Source organism: Protopterus annectens, chromosome 7.part1 (genome assembly GCF_019279795.1).
Source record: "Protopterus annectens isolate FY-2018-M chromosome 7.part1, PAN1.0, whole genome shotgun sequence".
NCBI classification, from domain to species: domain Eukaryota; kingdom Metazoa; phylum Chordata; order Ceratodontiformes; family Protopteridae; genus Protopterus; species Protopterus annectens.
In genome coordinates, this window is record NC_056740.1 from 216,253,051 (window position 1) to 216,269,644 (window position 16,594).

General features: G+C 45.9%; 1 protein-coding gene across 2 annotated transcripts in view; it reads left to right on the top strand.

Moving 5' to 3' along the window:
• The window catches only part of CLPX (caseinolytic mitochondrial matrix peptidase chaperone subunit X), a 1,745,917-nt gene that overhangs the window by 1,152,725 nt on the left and 576,598 nt on the right, over positions 1-16,594 (top strand). For both annotated transcript variants that reach the window (XM_044078662.1, XM_044078663.1), the window contains one exon: positions 9,048-9,136. In XM_044078662.1, coding sequence (XP_043934597.1) covers positions 9,048-9,136 — 89 coding nt within the window. The remainder of the gene's footprint in view (positions 1-9,047; positions 9,137-16,594) is intronic.

Sequence of the window (16,594 nt, forward strand, 5' to 3'; positions counted from 1 at the left end):
TACAGCATAAGAGATACCAAACAGGCGTTACTAGGGCATACTCAGGACTGCAGCACCCACCCCTTTAAAGTGCAACACAACACAGTACAATATCCGCAATCCGTCCACATCCTGTGGGAGTAGAACCCACAGCCTTCTGCCTCAAAAGCAATTATACTACCTGTTGTGGTACTAGCAATGATTTTAAATACTTTAGCACAATAGTAATATCATTTGCTAAACAACAGTTGGGCATTGTAAACAGACTTAGCATAAGCAGCACTAAACTTCTTTCCCTGAGGCTCTCGGCTCCTTGTAAAGTGCACTTGACACTCAACCATATCTCTCAACTTTATAGTACAAGAAGTCTGGAAAAAGCCAAAATTTAAGGGGGGGGGGGGCAAAGGCCCCAAACCAGGGACATCTTTTTAACTATTGCTTGTTTAATCTTAGAAAGTTGAAAGAATAAAAGGTTTTGTGTTATCAATCCTTTCCTGAAAGATAGAAAGACTGAAACTTTAAGTGGCTGTCATTTAGTGAATTTAGTCCTCACTGATTTGCCAGAAAAACACGTATTTTAAGAGCAATAGACCAAAAGTAAATGAGCCAAATATTCCAGGCATTTTGTGAAAATCTGGACATTTGAGAGCTATGCACTCAGCTCCTTGGAACACAAGTGGTCATAGGGGTAGAGAATTCAGGCTCTTATACCTAAGGTACAGGGTTTGAGCCTGAACAAAGTAACACTAACCACCAGTTATCCCTAATTGAGGCATTTTACACACGCGCGCACACACACACACATACACTTGTAGATGAAGTGGAAGCACCAACAAATGGAACTGTAAATTCTGCGTGGGTAGGAAGAACAGGTGAAGCAGCAACGAATGTTAAATTCCATACGATAGGACAGACGCAACTCTTAGGAAGGTTGTGTTCAAGTAATTGACATTTTGGATGATAAACACTCAACTGTATTTATTTTGGATTTGTTAACTGGAGTAGAGCACTGATTCATTTGAACCTATTTCAGTCCTGGCCAGGGTAAATGCAATGTATACATGATGTTCTGTAGAGTTAATGACAAAATGCAATATATACTTGTATACAATTGAAATATTAGACTTTGCTTGGGAGTGTAAAGACAACAGATATCTAGCATTATTTACAGAGTGACTAACAAAACATAGTGCAAGTGTGTATATATTTTTGTCTGTGTGTGTGTGTGTATATATATATATATATATATATATATATGTATATGTATATATATATATATATATATATATATATATATATATATATATATATATATATATACACATTATATTCAGAGTTGTTACACTGAAAGAAACTCAATAAAATGTATAGTCAGAGAAAGGTATGTATAGGGAAGAAGGGCAGGAAAAGTTTTTCTGACCAGATAGGTAGACGTTACATTTTCCTAGAGTCTTGTAATGTGCTATTATTTCTGATTGGAAAATAGTGTAAGTGGAATGATCTTTACAAAAAGAAGGGTGAGATTTCCACAGTTTATTATCAAGGCCTGAGAAAGCATGATATGTGCACTGAAGACTTGTTTGGGGGGAGCTAGAGGAGAAGACCGGAGTGGTTAAGATTTCTAAAGTTGTATGTTGGTACATGTCTGAGTAATGTGGAGGCTAGTGGAGGGAAAGTCTCATTCTTGATAGCTTTAAATAGTTGAGAGGCAGTAAAAGTCAGCATGTTTCACATGTAGCCAGTTAGCTTTTTCAGTGGTTTTGCTGAGGGTGTTCATTTCTAGGAGACAGAATGATGAGTGCATATAACCAAAAAGAAAAGAGAAAATCTTGAGTCTAAGCAAACAATTGTTTTGTCTTGGTTCATTGTTTAGACCCAAGGTTTTCTCTCTCAACTTTTTGTCTCCTTGCTGACTGGGTGTTACTTGGGATGTTCTTCGTGTTTCACTGTTGCAGTTATCACACTTGGGTTATCCTGCCAGGGGTAGCCCTCAGTCGGCCCAAATACCAGAGGCTTGGTATTTCTGCATCGGTTGCTGTTGCTTCAGGACTGACGTCAAGTCGGCAGTGGTATAAAAACAGGCAGCCGACGCCATTACACCAGTCTTTCTTGCCGAGGAGCCAGAAGAAGAAGCAGTTTGCACAAGTTCTGGTCGGCCGCTGCCTGAGTTTTCGTTTCCGAAATTGAAGTTGAAGTCTTCTAAAGCTAAGTACCCCTTTGGGGATCCTTTTTTCTTGCTCTAACCGATGTCAGGAAAAGTTAACAGTTGTCTCGCCTGTGGAAAGCAAATACCACACCAAGATTTCCATTCTTACTGCGTCACCTGTTCAGGCCCAGACCACGACGTCCCATGCTACCAGTTTTGTGCTTTGTTCAATGCCCGTACTATATGTCGTCAGGCTCTTATTGTAGCTAAATACTTTCACTCTCAATCTCTGTATTCTGAAATGGCTTTGGTAAGCCATCTGACTACCGATTTTCCAAAAAAACGTGAGGACAAAGACAGAGACCGCACAGGTCCAGAACTGCCGTCGATGCTTCCGTTAAGCTATTTGCCAGTTCGTCACTACTCAGTGAGGAGCTTTTGCAGCCCCTGATGCCCGCTTCAATGGATTTGCAGGCCGCTACCGAGACCCGTTCGGAGTCCAGTATGCCCAGAGACTCTTGACTATGGGACCTGTGGCTGTCTCTACCTTGGATGGGTCTGGAGCTGCTGTGCTGTCACCAGCTTCTGAGGAAGTTATTCGCACTACCGATATTCGACACAAACCGACGACTTCTTTCGTGTCTTCAGTTTTTTCTAAAACTGCCAAATTTCTAAGGCCCAGAGTATGAGCTGTGCCTAAAAAGTGACAACCCAAACTCAAGCGCTTGCTTCCTTGCCACAATCACAGATGCTTAAAATGACAGAAGACCTTATCATGCTGATTAGGGGAAGCCAGCCTTCCCCTGCTAAAAGGAAAAGAGTCTTGTCCCCAGCACCTTTATCTGACCAAGAGTCCGACGACTCTGAGGTTTCTGATTATGAAGACATGCCCTTGTCTGCTTATGAGGATTCAGATGCAGAGGAATCCATTCCTTCTGCTTCTCCTCCAGAGGATTTTTCTTTTGGTTAACCCTTACATACCTTGAGAGAGCATTTCCATTGGGAATGCCAATATTTTCCTCAGTCCAAAAAGAGACTCGGAATTTTTAGATTTACCACAGCACAGCCCATAGCTATCCCTCCTGTTCTGGTTGTTGTGGGTGATGTCTTTATGAAATCCAGTCTAACTCCTAATACTTTACCTCCTTCTCCCAGGAAACCTGACAGGTACTACAGAGTCCCTGACTCACACAAATTTCTTTTCAGGAATCCTACTGCTGACCCAGAGGTCATCTCCCAAGAACCTAAATGAATAAAAACAACTACAAAAAAGTATACACACACTTGCCATTAGAGCATTAAATTGTCAGTTCCACATGCTGAAATACCAGCAACATACTATGGAACTTATTAAGCAAAAATTATCTACCTTTCCCGACTGTGCAGAAAATAAAGAATTACAGGAGCTTATGCATTCTGCGAGCCAAGTCAGCAAGCATACCCTGCAATGTGGGTTTGATGCCCTAGAAGCATCTTACAGGGCAGCAGTCACAGGTTCTGTACTTAGAAGGCATGCCTGGCTTAAGGAACAGACCTTACCAGACCATGTCAAATCAAAATTACAGGCCCAGACCACGACGTCCCATGCTACCAATTTTGTGCTTTGTTCAATGCCCGTACTATATGTCGTCAGGCTCTTATTGTAGCTAAATACTTTCACTCTCAATCTCTGTATTCTGAAATGGCTTTGGTAAGCCATCTGACTACCGATTTTCCAAAAAAATGTGAGGACAAAGACAGAGACCGCACAGGTCCAGAACTGCCGTCGATGCTTCCGTTAAGCTATTTGCCAGTTCGTCACTACTCAGTGAGGAGCTTTTGCAGCCCCTGATGCCCGCTTCAATGGATTTGCAGGCCGCTACCGAGACCCGTTCGGAGTCCAGTATGCCCAGGGACTCTTGACTATGGGACCTGTGGCTGTCTCTACCTTGGATGGGTCTGGAGCTGCTGTGCTGTCACCAGCTTCTGAGGAAGTTATTCGCACTACCGATATTCGACACAAACCGACGACTTCTTTCGTGTCTTCAGTTTTTTCTAAAACTGCCAAATTTCTAAGGCCCAGAGTATGAGCTGTGCCTAAAAAGTGACAACCCAAACTCAAGCGCTTGCTTCCTTGCCACAATCACAGATGCTTAAAATGACAGAAGACCTTATCATGCTGATTAGGGGAAGCCAGCCTTCCCCTGCTAAAAGGAAAAGAGTCTTGTCCCCAGCACCTTTATCTGACCAAGAGTCCGACGACTCTGAGGTTTCTGATTATGAAGACATGCCCTTGTCTGCTTATGAGGATTCAGATGCAGAGGAATCCATTCCTTCTGCTTCTCCTCCAGAGGATTTTTCTTTTGGTTAACCCTTACATACCTTGAGAGAGCATTTCCATTGGGAATGCCAATATTTTCCTCAGTCCAAAAAGAGACTCGGAATTTTTAGATTTACCACAGCACAGCCCTTAGCTATCCCTCCTGTTCTGGTTGTTGTGGGTGATGTCTTTATGAAATCCAGTCTAACTCCTAATACTTTACCTCCTTCTCCCAGGAAACCTGACAGGTACTACAGAGTCCCAGACTCACACAAATTTCTTTTCAGGAATCCTACTGCTGACCCAGAGGTCATCTCCCAAGAACCTAAATGAATAAAAACAACTACAAAAAAGTATACACACACTTGCCATTAGAGCATTAAATTGTCAGTTCCACATGCTGAAATACCAGCAACATACTATGGAACTTATTAAGCAAAAATTATCTACCTTTCCCGACTGTGCAGAAAATAAAGAATTACAGGAGCTTATGCATTCTGCGAGCCAAGTCAGCAAGCATACCCTGCAATGTGGGTTTGATGCCCTAGAAGCATCTTACAGGGCAGCAGTCACAGGTTCTGTACTTAGAAGGCATGCCTGGCTTAAGGAACAGACCTTACCAGACCATGTCAAATCAAAATTATTGGACGCACCTCTGAACAAAGACAATCTGTTTGGCACCAAAGCAGAAGAGGTTTTAAAAAAGATGGAAGAAAAAGCTAAGTCTATGCAGACAGTCAGAGTTTTTGCAAGTACAGCCTCCAAAGTTCAGTAGGCATTGTCCCTCAAAACATTGGTCCTTTCCAGCCCCCTCAATGCCACCTCAGAGTAAACCTAGGGGAAGCAGACCCCCCGACAACAGTCTCAGGGTATGCAGAGATCTAAGCAATAGACTACCTCCACTTCTAAAACAGGGAGTGCTAAGCCACCCCCTTGTATGAAGAATTCACAATGACTTCTCAACTCCTCTTGTCTCCTCTGACCAATTGCTCATGCCCCTAGGAGGAAAACTTGCCTACCATGCAAAAAACTGGGCCTCCATCACCAACGATCGATGGGTCCTCAACATAGTATCCCAGGGGTACAAATTTTATTTCCACACACTGCCAGCCCCCAAAGGGTTCCCAGATCTTCCTCCAAACCAGTGGGCAGAGACACAAATCCAATTTCAGTCCCTGCCCTCCATAAGGGCAATTCAGCCTGTTCCTGCAGAACAGATAGGCCAAGGTTTTTATTCCAGACTTTTCCTGGTACCCAGAAAAGAGGGCACCTGGCGCCCAATCTTAGATCTATCCATTCTGAACACCTTCCTGGTAGTACCAAAATTCAAAATGCTCGCCCTACAGTAGCTTCTCCCTATGCTGTGTAAAGATGCCTGGTTAGCCATACTAGACCTAAAGGAGGCCTATCTGCATATCCCAGTCAAGGACTCCTGCAGGAAATATCTATATTTTCAGGGCAGGATCTATGCATTATCAGTTCTTTGCACTTCCCTTTGGCTTATCCACTGCTCCCAGAGTTTTCACAAAATGCCTGGCTCCAGCCATTGCCTTTTGCAGACAAAAAATATTCAAATTTACCCCTGCTTGGATGACTGCCTGATTGCAGCACCTGACATTTGTAAAGGATCTTCTAACCTCACTGGGGTACACTATCAACGAAAAGAAATCCAAACTGGTCCCCAGTCAAAAAATTGTATTCCTAGGAGCAAGCTTGGACACAACATCCCAGATGGCATTCCTTACTCCAGAAAAACAAGCCTATCTGACAGGCTACTTCTCTCAAATGGCCACCAGAACCCAGTTATCTGCAAGGAAAATCCTGCAAGCTCTAGAGTTCATGGCCTCCCACATTCTACTAATTCCATATGCCAGACTGCATATGAGGTAACTTCCGTGGTACTTAGTCTTTGGTGCCAGCATTTTCAGGACCTGGAAACTATCATACCTGTAATACCTTGCTTTAAGGAAAGAGTTCCTTTGATGGGCAGCATCATGCAACCACAACAAGGGAGTTCCCTTTACACAACCCCACGCCGCCCAGACCCTAACCACAGATGCATCAGACTATGCCTGGGGTGCACATCTGAATGGCAGGTGCATTCAGGGCCACTGGAGCCCAAAGCAAATTCATCTGCACATCAACCAGAAAGAGATGCTAGCTGTTCAGCACGCTCTGACAGCTTTTAGAGCCATACACTGTCTGGGGCCTTTTCTAATCAAAACCGATAACACCACAGTGATGTGGTACATCAACAAGTAGGGGGGGACACACTCTTATCTACTCTGCAGGCTAGCCGTGACCCTTTGGAACATGGCCTCAGTCGTGCATATTCAACTGCAAGCCCAATTCCTGCCAGGCAACCAAAACTCTCTGGCAAACAACTTAAGCAGAAATCTCCTAGACCCACATGAGTGGCAATTAAACAAAAACACCTTCAGCCTTGTGACCCAGAAATGATGTACCCCAAAGGTGGACCAGTTTGCCTCCCCCTACAACCACCAGCTCAGCAGATTCTGCACCAGGGATCCTCACAGCAAGGCCTGGAAAATGGATGCCCTGTCCTTCCACTGGGAAAACCTCTCAATCTATGCTTTTCCCCTCTTCCTCTTCTTATCAGGGTACTACTCAAAGTATGGGAGGAGAGACCAAGGGCAATGCTGTTTGCCCAAGGCTGGCCACGCCAGCACTGGTACACCCACTACTGCGCAGTCTGTCTCCGTTGCCTCCATGACACCTCCCTCAGATTCCAACTCTCCTGAACCTGACAGCCTGGCTTATTCCTTGACTTCTCCTCCAGTGGCCAGCCTAGGCAAGCAGGTCCTGGATGTTATATGTGAAGCCAGACGACCCAGTACTAGAAAAGCCTATGTTGACAAGTGGAAAAGGTATTATTCCTGGATCCAGACTAAAGGAGCTGACTCAGCACAGCCATCCTTACCTCTCATCTTGGATTACCTAGCAGACCTACTCCACAGAGGCCTATCCTTCTCTTCCATTAAAATCCATGCCTCTGCTATCTCTGCACATTACAACACTGAGCCAACCCTCTTCTCACACCCTTTCATCAAGCAGTTCCCAAGAGGGGCTAACAACTTATGGCCACCAAGAAGAGCCCCTACCCCTGCTTGGGACGTTAATTTTGTGTTGGAAAAGCTCACGCTCCCCCACTTTGAGCCTTCAACTTCAGCAGAGTTTAAATTCCTCTGTTGGAAAACAGCCTTGCTTTTGGCCATCACTTCAGCTAGAAAAGTGCCTGAGCTACAAGCACTTATGGCTGTTGAATCCTTCATCATTTTCCATGCTGACAAGGTCTCCCTCAGGACTAAACCTACTTTCATGCCTAAAGTGGTATCCAGTGTGGCTCTCAACCAATCTATTCATTTGCCCACCTTTTCCCCTAAACCTCAAAATAAAGGGGAAAGGATCCTGCGTGCGCTCTTTAGATGTGCACAGACAGCTCAGATTCTACCTGGATAGGACTAAGCCCTTTAGGAAATCTGACCACTTACTAGTCGGCTGTGCACCAGGGATAGAGGCCAAGGCCATATCAAAACAAACCATCTCCAAATGGATAGCACACTGTATCCATTTCTGTTACAAACACTATGGAAAACCACCCCCACAGTGGGTCAGAACACATACCACTAGGGCAACTTCAACCTCTACAGCCTTTCTCAGAGGAGTCCCTATCAAGGACATCCTGGAAGCTGCAACATGGAGTTCTGTTCATACCTTCACCAAGCATTACTACCCGCCCATCTTTTCCAAATCCAGGGCAGGCTTTGCAACCGCAGTCTTGCAGGGCATACTAGCCAGCCCCAACTACTCTTGACTGCCCTCTACCCATTCTTCAGCTTTGGGAATCAACCCAAGTGTGATGACTGCAACAGTGAAAGACGAAGAACATAATACAGTTGTGTACACTTACCATAAATGTAGATGTTTGAGTGTATTCACTGTTGCAGTCCTGGTTTCCCACCCTCCAGCTCCGTTGTTGCTCTCTCTCTCTTCCACGCCCCTTGTAGGGCTATTGGTATTTACTTTCTACTGGTGGTGTTACTCCACCATAACTTAGCTCACTATCTGGGGGCTCCTGACATTTGGGGCAAGAAAAACTGATGTAATAGCATCGGCTGTCTGTTTTCATACCACTGACGACCTGACGTCAGTCCTGAAGCGACAACAACTGAAGCAGAAGTACTAAGCCTCTGGTAATCAGGCAGACTGAGGGCTAGCCCTGGCAGGATAACCCAAGTGTGATGACTGCAACAGTGAATACACTCGAACATCTACATTTATGGTAAGTGCACACAACTGTACTTTTTGTCTTGGTTCATTAATCTGCATATGGCATTTGAGATAGATTGAATGATGCATGCATTTCTTTTAGAGACAGCGGCGATCAAAACAAGACCGTTTTCTAGAGTCATACATCTGATTCTAAACTCATTTGTTTTTGAGTACTACGTTGAGTACATCCAAACGTATTTCTTTGCTTACACTTTCATGAAAATTAAGTCTTTTGAGTTTTACAGAAATGTAACGAAATGATTGTTCACATGGAGTTGAGGTTTTATCTTTTTTGCAGTGCTTCTTCCTCATTTCTCTCTTTATTCACAGGGATTGTATTCTTGGATGAAGTTGATAAAATTGGCAGTGTCCCTGGTATTCACCAGTTGCGTGATGTTGGTGGAGAAGGGGTTCAACAAGTAAGGGTTTTACATAAGTCAAATTTGGTAGTATTGTCTCACATATATATGTGCTGTATTTATTCTGTCTGTGTTTAAAATTATCAGATGCAACTTTTGTCTCATTTACTTTGAGTTGTAGGAACATTTTAATCCTGATGGTATATGAAACTTGCAACTTTTCACATACTACTGTTCCTTTTGCATTACAAAGTTAGCACCATTACTGTTTGATTAATATATTTAAATTGCTATGAGATACAACAATAACAGTAGTATGGTGAGGAACAGCTACAAATAAAGTAGCCACTGGACTGAAAGCTGTGATTCGAATGTAGGGCAGAGTAACATTTTTATAAAGAGCAGAAAGGAAGAAAAAATAAAGGATGATGTTCTTCGTGTTTCACTGTTGCAGTCATTACATTTGGGTAATCTGCTGGCAGGTTGCGCTCAGTCGGCCTGAATAACAAAGTCTTGGGTCCTGTGTCGGTTGCTGTCTCCTCTACCTTGACGTCAGGTCGTCAGGGGTATAAAACATGCAGCCGACTCCATTTTATTTAGTCTTTCTTGCCGTGTGGTGCCCGAAGCAGAAGCAGTTCGCAAGTGCCAGTCGTTCGACTCCTGAAATTTTCGCATTCGAGTTTCAGAACCGAAGTCTTCAGTTAAAGCCAAGTACCCCTTTGGGGAAACTTTTTTTTGCTCCTTACTGATGTCAGTAAAAGTTAATAATTGCATTACTTGAGGGAAGCAAATACCTGATAAGGATTTTAATTTGTACTGTATTCCTTGCCTAAGCCAAGATCATAACATGCCTTGCTGTTGGTTTTGTGCTAGATTTAACCAACGCACTATTAAGCGTCGGTATAATTTTTGCTTCAAAATATTTTGTATCCAGATTTAATTATCCTGAAATGTCGTTGGATAGCAGTCAGACTACCGGAGTTCATAAAAACACAAAGAAAAAGACAGAGACGGACTGTCGAGGTCCAAAACCGACGACGAATCTTCTCCTAAGCCAGTCGCCAGTTTGCCGGTACTCAGTGAGGTGCTTTCGCAGCCCCTGATACCCGCTACTTTTGAGTCACAGGCCTCTACCGAGACCCATGCAGAGTCCAGTATGCTGTGAGATGCTCAGAGTATTGAACCCGCAGATGTGTCTCCCTCAGATGGGTCCGGAGCCGCTGAGGGTGTTTTTAGGCCTCAACATTTCTATATAAAACGGATGCCAGCTTCAAAAGCAAAAACAGTTTCTAAGTCTAAAAAAACCAACGCATGAACCACGTGTTCAGGCCCTATGCCTAAAAAACAGATGATCAAAATGGCTGAGGACTTAATTACCTTGATCAGGGGTTACCGACCCCCCCCCCCCCTGCTAAGAGGCCTAGGCAAGACATTGAGTATGAATCTTCAGATCAGGTTTCTATTTCTTCTGATTCCTCTTCTGATCAGGAATTTTCTGTACCACCCTTTGAGGATTCAGATGCAGAGGAATCCATTCCATCTGCATCTCCTCCTGAGGATTACTCCTTTGGAGAAACCTTGCATACTTTAAGGGAACATTTTCATTGGGAGAGTCAGGATTTCTCTTAATCAAAAAAGAGGCTTAGGGATTTCCTCCTTCTTCCTTAGCATAGGTCTTTGGCTATTCCTCCTGTATTAGATGTTGTTGATGACGTGTTTTTGAAATCAAGCAGGGCTCCTGATTCCCTACCTTCGGCTCCTAGTAAGCCAGACAGATATTACAGGGTTCCTGACTCCCACAAATTTTTATTCAAAAATCCTGCTTCTGATCCTGAAACTATCTCACAGGGTCCCAAAGGTGTAAAGGTCTCTACAGCCAAAAATCCTACCCCCCCCCCCCGATAGAGATTCCAGGGTGCTGGATAGATGGGGAAAGAAAGTTTATATGTCTGCAGCCTTGGCAATTAGGGCCTTAAACTGCCAGTTTCATATGCTTAAATATCAACAGCATGTTATGGGCTTGTTGAAACAGAAAATTATGTTGATTTCTGATTGTGTGGAAAATAAAGAATTACAGGAATTATTGCATGCAGCAAAACAGGTTGGAAAGCATACTTTGCAATGTGGTTTTGATTTTTTGGAGGCCTCTTGCAGGGCTGCAGTTACTGGATCTGTGATTAGAAGGCATGCCTGGCTCAAGGAGCAAAATCTGCCTGATCATGTTAAGGATAAATTGTTGGATGCACCTTTACAGCATGATACTTTCTTTGGTAATAAGGCAGAAGAGGTTTTAAAGAAAATGGAAGACAAAGCTAAATCTATGCAAACTGTAAAAGATTTCTTACAAGTGCAGCCACCCAGATTCAGTAGGCACTGGCCTACAATAAATTGGTCTATTTCTGTGTCCAACAGACCCTCACAAAGCAAATCCAGGCGCTCAAAAGGCTCTAGATACCAATCACAGGGTTCTTACAGGTCAAAGCAATGGGGTGCTTCTACCTCTAAATCTGGAGGAAGCAAAGCACAACCCTACAATAAGCAGTCTCAATTACTTCCCTCTACCATCTCCAAGCACTTATTTTTTGGCAGCCCCATTGATAGGGAAATTAGCACTTTATGCTCAAAATTGGCAGATGTTATGTAGTCCAATCTCGCCTACATTCTTACTCACGGGTTCGGAGCCGAATATCGGCTCCGACTCGGCCAACTTTTTATATACTAGCTCGATGTCTCCCATTGGCTGGGCTAAGCAGGTATCCCATGCTGCACTGCTCCATATCCCCAGATCTCGTTTGCTGCTTGTGGAGCTAGGACATGGTCTCGCTTGGCTGTGGCTAAGTACCTTCTTTTTCAATTTCTCTCGAGAAATTACTAGTTGTTTAACCACAAAAGCTATTTTAATAGCTATTTCTTCTTGTTGCGTGTCTGCAGTGTGTTTATATTTGTGTAGTTGGTATCCCTGGCTGTTCTGGTGGGCTATGCCCGTTTGACTTGGAGGACCTAGTCCTCCTTCCTGTGTAAAGTTCCGTTCCCTTGGATTTGTTCTTGGTTATTGGTCTAAGCCTGTTCTTAGTTTTTTCCCTTGTGGTTAGCGTGTTGTGAATTGTAAGAACCGTTTTATTTAGAGGTTCTTGGTTCCCTTTGTGTGTACTGTGTTAATAGTTTTTCCCGCCTTTGCTGCTTTCTTCAGGCTAAGTTGCATTCTGTGGTATTCTTGTGCAGTATGTCTAAGGATCAGAAGGAACATAAACCATCCAGTTTTAAAAAATGTTCAAAGTGTAATTACAAGATGCCCATTACAGATGGGCACTCTGTATGTGTTTATTGCTTAGGAGCAATTCATTTGCAAGAGTCTTGCAGCTTCTGTCACGCCTTCAGTCCGAGAGTGCTCCAGGAAAGAAAAAATAAATTAATCTTGAAGGGTCTTCTAAAACCTTCGTTTGAGGAGTCTTTAGACTCGACTTCTAGTCCTCAGTCCAAGTCTAAAGCTTCGAAGGCAAAGAAAAGATCTCCGGCTCTGTCTGTATCTTCCTGAGCCTCCAGAGAAAATCTCTAAACTGGACTCTACCTCCTCGGCTCCTCTGTCCTCGGGGCCGCAGGAGGTATCTGTAGTACTGGAGTCGGCGTCGGCTCCTATTTTATTGGAGCCCATTCTGAGCTGGTCACCCAGTGTAAGGCATGGCTCTCCCGAGAGGAGATCCCAATCTCCCTCCCTGTCCTCCAAATCCTCCAGGCTTTCTGATTTAGATGTCGATAGGGTGGTACAGAGGCTCCTGCAGTCGCCGGTGTTGGCAAAATTATTCTTGGCTCCGACCCAGTCAGCTCCGGAGCCTGTCCCAATGCTTGTGTCGATGGTTCCTCCTCTGAGCACTTCCTTGACTTCGGAGCCGGAGTGCTTCGCTCCGAGTGATGTTCTTGCGCCGGCTCCGATACCCCTCAAGGGTTTATCGGTGCTGACGTCAGCTCCGACCCAGTCGGCTCCATCCACAGGGTTCGGCACTCGGGTTTCCTCAGTCGGGCCTGAGGGGGATACTTCGGGACACCTGTCTGTTCCAAGCCTCCCTCTCGGCGCATCGGCTCCTGGGACCCTGACCCTGGTCATGGCCTCGGAGGCCGGTCGGTCCTCGGATTCGGGGGAGACCCACCTTCGAGGCCATGCGGAGCGCACTGGCCAGAACGTCAGTTACATCACCCAGATCGGTCATTCCATCCCCTTCCATCCTGGCTAGAGCCTCTGACGCCCCCCTATCTGTAGATGGCAGAGCCCAAAGGTCTGGGGATACCCCCATGAGCGGTCCCCATCTTTCTGAGGGCCCCACCGAGTCTGTGCCTGAGGAACCCCCTAGAAAGAAGTCGTGCAAGAGGAAGCACATAGACTCCCAGGACGAGTCTCTCACTTCTAATACCGACCTCGAGGAGTCCGAGGGGTCCCCCAAGTCGTGCTCTGATGACATCTCTTTCTCCGACATCCTGCAGATATTGTAACAGGCGACTGGCTGTCCAAAACCCCCTCTGAGGAGGAGTCGGTATTCCTGAAGGCCTTTGGTGCTCAACCCTCCGCCTCCTGGGTGTCTCCACCCTTCAACGAGCTCTTGGATTTAATTTGTCAAAGGGTGTGGGAGAATCCTGATTCGGTGGAACCTGTACCCCAAAGGCCCAATAAGTTTCTTTCTGCACCCCCAGGGAAAGAGTTTCTGTCCAAAGGGGTTTTTGTAGATGCCATGGTGGTGGCGGCGGCGACCACACAGCAGGAACTAGCCGAGTCTTCTTTCTCCGTCCATCCTCCTAACAAGGAGTCTAGGAGCATGGACCGGTACGGGAAGCGTACCCTCTCATCAGCGACCTTCACCCTACGGTCACTGAACTACCTCTGTCACTTTACTCAGCTCCAGAGAGATCTCCTCAAGGAGTTAGAAGATACTCTAGTGGGTAACGTACCTGAGGCAATAATGCACATGGTTAACGCCCAGGTGTCTACCCTCAATTCCTTTTCAACTCGTCCATGAGGCTCATATCATATGCAGCCAAGGGGGCGAGTAGGGCAGCCAGTTCGGGTGTAGCCCTCAGGAGGCAAGCCTGGATGCGCGTGTCATTTCGCGGAGGCCTTCAAGTCTTCCTTCACTGACACTCCCTTTGATGGGTCCTCGCTGTTTGGGACCAAAGTGAAAGACACCCTCACCAGGTGCGAGCAAGAGGGAAAGACCCTGTCTGCCGTAGGGGTCTGTTTTTTCCCTTCCTTCGAGACCTTACCCCAAGGCTCTGAGGGGAGGAAAGATGTGGTTCAAGAAATCGCAGAAGTTTTTCCCGGCCGCACAAGGTGAGTCCCCCTCCAGAGGCAGAGGAGGGGGAGGTTATTCTGGAAGATGCCGCCCTAGAGGCAAAGGAGGCCCCCGCAACTCGGGAGACCGTGATTCCTTTTGTGGTTCTTCCTACCATCGTTCCTGATGTGTTGCCCAACTGTGCTATTCTGGATCCAGTTAGGGGCCGCATATCGTTGTACCCGGAAGCCTGGGAAAGCATCACCCAGGATTGATGGGTATTACGAATAGTTTCCAGAGGTTACGCCATCCCCTTTTCATCAGACCCTTCTCCAGTCAGAAGAATCCCAGATGTTCCACCCAGTGAAAGGGATCACGCAGCATTAGATGTTTCAGAGCTGCTAAAGAAGGGAGTCATCCAACCTGTCCCTTCAGACCAAATCGGATTAGGGACTTACTCAAGACTCTTTTTGGTGCCGAAAAGAACAGGGGACCTGAGACCCATTCTAGATCTCAGCAGATTAAACCACTACGTTCTGAAGTCCAAGTTCCGAATGGTCACTCTTCAGTCCATTTTTCCATTGCTGGAAAAAGAAGTATGGATGTGCTCCATCGACCTCAAGGATGCTTACTGTCATATCAAAATGGACAGGGCATCCAGGAGTCACCGATGCTTCCGGCTGGGAACCAGTCATTTTCAGTTTCGTGCCCTGCCCTTTGGTCTCACCACAGCCCCCAGGGTGTTCACCAAGTGTTTGGCGGTGGTGACAGCTCACCTGAGATGTCAAGGATTCCAAGTGTTTCCGTACCTGGACAACTGGCTCCTTACCACCCACACCAGGCATCTTCTCATCCGAGCCAGGGACACTACCATTACCCTCTGTCAACAACTAGGAATAACATTGAACTGGGAAAAATCTGCCTTGCTGCCCTCACAGCGTGTCACGTTTATAGGTGCAGAGCTAGACACCGTTCAAATGCGGGCCTTCTTGCCGCACGACAGGATCACAGTATTACAAAATCAGGTTCACGTTTTATTTACCCCTCAGGAAAGTACAGGCAAGATGGGTTCTTCAGCTTCTGGGCACCATGGCAGCTACCATTATGTTAGTGCCTCTAGCGAGATTACACATGAGGCTTCTTCAGTGGCTCCTCTTTGCCCAATGGTCTCTCCAAAAACTCCCCCTTTCCCAACAGATTCTACTCACAGACCGATGCAAACAGGATCTCAAGTGGTGGCTGTACTCCACCAATCTGGACCAGGTGAGACCGTTTGTTCCTCCGTCACCTGTCGCCACGGTGACCACGGACGCCTCCCAGATGGAGTGGGGGGACATTATCTTGGCAGGACGGTCCAAGGCACGTGGCAAGATCATGAGGTACATCTGCACATCAGTGTCTTGGAGATGAGAGTGGTGTTACTGGCGTTGTGGGCACTTCAGAGCTCTCTTCCTCTGGGGTCGATTGCAATACACTCAGACAACATGTCCGTTGTGTGGTATCTAAACAAACAAGGAGGAACCATATCTTACCCGCTGTGCAGAGAGGCCATGCGAGTGTGGCAGTGGGCAGTGTCTTCCCAACATTTTCTAGTGGCAACGCACATTCCGGGGAAGGCCAATGTGATAGCAGACAGGCTGAGCAGAACTATTCTGATGCCTTACGAGTGGTCCCTGAACCATCTGATTGCAGAACAGATTTTCAGCAGGTGGGGTCAGCCTTGCTGCGATCTTTTTGTCAATCCCCTCAATGGCAAATGCAGCAACTACTTCACCCTGATCTTCCCACAGGGGGAGTCACCCAGGGACGCTCTAGTCCACGATTGGCCCTCCGGTCTGCTCTGTGCTTTCCCTCTGTTTCCTCTGTTATCAAGAGTGATTCAGAAAGCCATATCCTTGGGAAGCAAGATGATTCTAATTGCCCCACACTGGCCTCGCCAGGTCTGGTTCTCCTTTCTCCATCCATTCACTGTGGACAGTTCTTAGATTCTGGACCCAGTTCCAGACCTACTGACACACATGTCGGGACAGTTCCATCCCTCCCTGTGGACCCTCAGGTTGACAGCCTGGCTACTCCACTTCCGTCGTTAGTCAGACTTCATCGTTTTTCACCTGAGGTGGTGCACATTTTATCCTCTTCTTATAAGTCTTCGACTAGGAAGATTTATTCCTGCAAATGGAAGAGATTCTCTGTTTGGGCTCATGCCCAAGGAATTGACCTTTCCACAGCCCCAATTGCTGCTGTTTTAGATTTCTTGTCA